Source organism: Mycteria americana, chromosome 20 (genome assembly GCF_035582795.1).
Source record: "Mycteria americana isolate JAX WOST 10 ecotype Jacksonville Zoo and Gardens chromosome 20, USCA_MyAme_1.0, whole genome shotgun sequence".
In the NCBI taxonomy this organism is placed as follows: Eukaryota; Metazoa; Chordata; class Aves; order Ciconiiformes; family Ciconiidae; genus Mycteria; species Mycteria americana.
The window spans coordinates 2,453,705-2,457,925 of record NC_134384.1 but is presented as its reverse complement, the minus strand read 5'-3'; the positions used below and the strand labels follow the sequence as shown (position 1 = coordinate 2,457,925).

Genomic DNA, 4,221 nt, shown 5'->3' with positions numbered 1-4,221 from the left:
TGTTTTGAAGCTATGAATAAAATAGCGCTATCATAAACGGTATTAAAATGTTGAACAATAAATAGTATTTTACAAGGTCATCACACTTTTCTTCAAAACATATTGTAAACATAAACACTGAGGTATTATAAGTAATAAATATTAAATTCAGTTGTTAAAAAAATAACTTTTAAATACAATACTAAACTTGAAGTTATGGACCTGTAATTCTTGACTTGAACCCTAAGATAACTTAATTTCTCGTGTGCTGTTGCAGCCTGAAGTGATTTCTGAAAAAAACCAGCAGGAGTTTGTGCGAAAGATGCAGACCCATGGGCGTTTTCACTTCCTTCTCTTCATCAGCAAGTACTCTTCAATGTAGTTGATGAAAATGTCAAACTCTCCCATGGCCTTATAGATTCCATTCTCGTTCATCTGCAGGTGAAAGCCAAGTCGTTTAAGCCTGAATGCGATGGTATACGTGGTGCACAATCGCTAGACATGTTCTCCTTCCACCGACACCTCCAGCTTCCCTGCCCCACCCCTCGGGGGAACCCGCCGGCTGCTCCTTCGAGCATCGCTCTCCGGATTTCTCTGCCTTAGGTATTCATATAATGAAAGACTTTTTTGGATTCTGTTCTCTGTCCTAAGTCGAAGCCGGCAGTAAACTGCACTGCCTCGCCCGGGGCGGCGGGTTCCTCCCCACCTCAGTGCAGCCGCGCGAGCGGGGACCTTACCTTATCAAACGTCTCCTTAATGTGCTTTATGGTTTTGCTCCTCTTCTCGCACGTGAAGAATCTGTGCTGCAAAGGGCCAAGAACAACAGCTTCAACCACACGGGTTTCCTTCCCGGGGTGTGCGGCAGCGGCTCTCCCCTCCTCCTGCCCCTCGTCACTGCCGCCCCACCGCTCTCTACCTTCCCCTTCCCCACGTGCGGCCGTGGGGCTCTCTGGGGCAGCGACTGCGGCTGCTTTGCACCGTACGCCGATGAGATGAGCACGGCACGACCCTGGCACGGACCCCCAGCCCTTTCCCAGCCCCGTGCCCGTTGCCACCGGCCCCGGGGCTGGGCGAGGGCAGCCCCGCGGTGCTCTCCGCCCGGGGCAGGGTTCACCCTGTCTGACTCAGCCTGTGGCAAGTGATGGGGTCACGGCCACACCAGGCACGGTTTCGGGAGGCATCGTCGCAGAGCCACGCTGCTCCGGCGCCCAGGTAAGGGACAGGCCCTCCCTCCCCTTCTCTTCAGCCAGGCTCTGTTGAGTGGGGCTGGCTGCAAATAAACGGTGCTCCTGAGCAGAGCCTCTGAATCATCATTGTTTAACTGAGGAAAGCCTGGAGAGCGGGGGAACCCCATGCTTACGGGGTCTGCCAGCCCCTGCCTGCCCAGAGCCCTGTTCCGCTGCGCCATCCCAACGCCCGTGGTCCTGCCCCCTGCTCCTGGGGAGACCCAGCACCCGTTCCCCACCCTGCCGCTGGTCCGGGACTGGCCCTGCCTCGCTGGAGCACTGATTTCGTCCCCCCTCGTGACGCTGAGCCCCACTCACACAGCGCCTCATGGTTTCCCTCAGGCTCAGCAGCAGGTTGCCCAGGTCGCCCATGCTCTTCTGGTGGTCCGTGCTGGTCCTCATGGCGCTGGGCAGGACCTGCTCTGTGTAGAACCGCATCATCTCCGACACCGACTGGCAGCCGAAGGTCCCCTGGGGTGAGAGGAGGTAACCGCGTTGGGGCTGGCCACCAGCACCCACGTGTGTGGGTGTCTTTAAAAATCAAAATCACGGTGGTGGTCAGAGCGCTCGCAGCACGTTAGCACCGCTCGCTGCGGCTGCGAAGTGGGGGAAACCATGTGTCAGCCCTGCCGCGGACACACGCGTTACTGCTTGGCTGGAGCACTGTCCTTGTCTGACGCTGAAACTGCCCCAATTTACAATCTGCTTCCCTTCTTACAAAACATTGGGACTTACAAAACAAGGATAAGGGACTTAAGGTAAGAATTAGAATTCTTACCTTGAATTCATCCAGCAGTTCGGAGCTGAGCAACTGGATGCTGAGTTCGTCGTCTTTTGATTGCTGTAGAATGATGCAATGGAAACATGAGCTTTACTTAGAGAGGCAGTCAATGCTATTTTTCCCTTTGTCCTCCCGAATGATCGTTTTCCTTGTTTGTGTTTGTGGCCTCACTGAAGCGAAGGCAAAGAGCACCCAGCGCACTTGTGTGCGTGGCACAGTACCACCAGCTAGAGGAGTCACCCCTCCTTTGGTCTATAACCTTACAGTGCAACTACCGTTAGGTCAAGACAGCAAGATGATGAAATCACAAACTCCAGCACCATCGATTTCGTTAATGTGAAACTCCTCCCACCGCTGCCAGCGCTGCTCTCTTGCTTCGGCTGCAGAGGGTGTTTATGTAAGAGGGCTGATGCAAATCGCACCGCTCTTCAGACGGGTGTCGAGGTTCGGGCAGCCCCTGGAAGCGGGGTATCTGCCCCAGGCTTGCCAGGGCAGGAGGCTTTAATCCCCCCGTTTTTGTTATCTCTGTAAGTCTCCAGTCAACGGGAAAAGGGATCTGCAGAGGGATGCGTGGTGCCTCTGTTGCACCACCGGCTCTGGAAGAGCAGAGGGCTGCAGGGGGGTGGGCTGGCACCAGCCAAAGCGTCACCCCGTGGCACCGAGGGACCAAAGCTTTCCCGAGAGGTTCAATATATTCCTTCCCAACATTAACTGGGAGATGTGCAGCAAGCTTTAGATCTAAAGTCTTGACTGTGTTCCTTTGATAATAAAAACAAGCCATGACATTAGCCTGAGATATAATCTGGAGAATGATCTTGTTCTATTGCTAAAACACATCGACATCAACTAAAATAGCAACACAGATGTGACCGACCATCCCTATCAGTACTGATGCAATGACAAAGGATCTCAGTGTATCTCGTGCTGCTTTCTCAGCAGCCCTGAGGCTCCTGTTAGCCGTACTCCAAAGCAGTGACCTTGTACAGGCACCACAGCAAGCGCTAGTTACTGCAGCGTTTCTCCAGTCGTGAAATACCATGTTCAGGCTTTTGTGGTTCTTTCAAAGAAAAAGTCTGTAGCAAAACATTTCCCTTTTCATCTAGTGTTGACTTCAGCGAGTCTGGACCTCATTGCCCTGAAGAAGGGACTATTTCCTTCCTATTAATTCAGTGAATAATTTGCTCTGCAACATTTAGGAGGAAATCTGGCCATTAAGGTTCACAAAGATTCATTATGAAATCTCTTGAGTTCATTGGAACTAAAACTAGGAAGAAAACCCTTGTGTGTTGTCTCTCAGTGAGCAATGAAACTGTACTTCTCTTGCTCACCCCCGTCAGCCCATAACACAATACACCACCAAATAATTTCTGCCAGGAGGAAGCTGTCTTCCCCTGAATCCAAATCACTGAACTTTGCAAAAAAAAAAAAAAAAAAAAAAAGCAAAACGAGAAGAAGAAGAGACTAGCAGGGTTATACTTACAAAATAATCCTTAATTTCCTCAAACTTGATCCTCAGCTCTTTGAGCTTTGCAGGCAGGAGATCCGAGAAGTGGAGGCAGCTGGGCTCGGCGGGCAAGCACCTGGCAGGCAGGGCGCTGGCAGCCAGGAGCAGCACGACCAGGGCTGAGCAGGTTTGCGTGCTGTGAAAATGAGCTGCTTGCATCTTGGTCCAGCTCTCGGTTGAATTTCACAGGAGGATATAAAGCAGATCTGCAGCCTTCACCTTGATGGAGCCCCTAATTTATACTCTCAAAACATCGCTCAATTTCCTCTCCCCATTTCCTGGCGAGCAATATTGGGGTTTTAAGTCATTCATTAAAACCAAATGTCACTTGGGTTTCCCGTCAACTTGGGTTTCCTGTTCTCTTGACCCCCCTCCTCTCCTCACACCCCATCAAATCTTTTGTGCTTAGACTCTGCATTTTTTTTTCATTGCTTGCTTCTTGTAAATTTGAATGTGGCTAAAGAGGAAAGCTTCAGATATAATGCGAAGAAGAAAAGGTGCTGTGTGAGGTTACTTCTGCATTCTCACAGTTACTTTTTATTTTTAGATGAATGCGCTATTGTTAGGGGAAAAAAGTGTTTCTATTTTTAAACCTCTGTATCAAACCTGCAGTTAGGATCCCCAGCACCATGCATAATTCAGCAGCATTGCTTTTAATGAACCTGCACAAATACACTGTCACCTCCTTTGGCATTCTAATGCTATCCTGCAAATATATATAATAACCTTAA

At 50.3% G+C, this 4,221-nt stretch overlaps 1 protein-coding gene across 1 annotated transcript; it reads right to left on the bottom strand.

The window, feature by feature from the left end:
* Window positions 1–209: 209 nt before the first annotated feature.
* Window positions 210–3,649, bottom strand: IL10 (interleukin 10). The gene is made up of 5 exons (XM_075521688.1): window positions 3,467–3,649; window positions 1,984–2,046; window positions 1,524–1,676; window positions 717–782; window positions 210–414 (listed from the first exon to the last, which is right to left on the bottom strand). Exons 1-5 carry the CDS (start codon window positions 3,647–3,649, stop codon window positions 322–324), a joined length of 558 nt encoding a protein of 185 aa, XP_075377803.1. The 3' UTR covers window positions 210–321.
* Window positions 3,650–4,221: the final 572 nt, after the last annotated feature.

Bases quoted from the DNA above. Each gene is read 5' to 3' on its own strand.
- IL10 (XM_075521688.1), bottom strand. From the start codon at position 3,649: ATGCAAGCAGCTCATTTTCACAGCACGCAAACCTGCTCAGCCCTGGTC. The intron at 1,677-1,983 runs GTAAGAATTCTA...CTCTCACCCCAG, and splicing joins AACTGCTGGATGAATTCAAG to GGGACCTTCGGCTGCCAGTC. The intron at 415-716 runs GTAAGGTCCCCG...TTTCACCTGCAG, and splicing joins TTAAGGAGACGTTTGATAAG to ATGAACGAGAATGGAATCTA.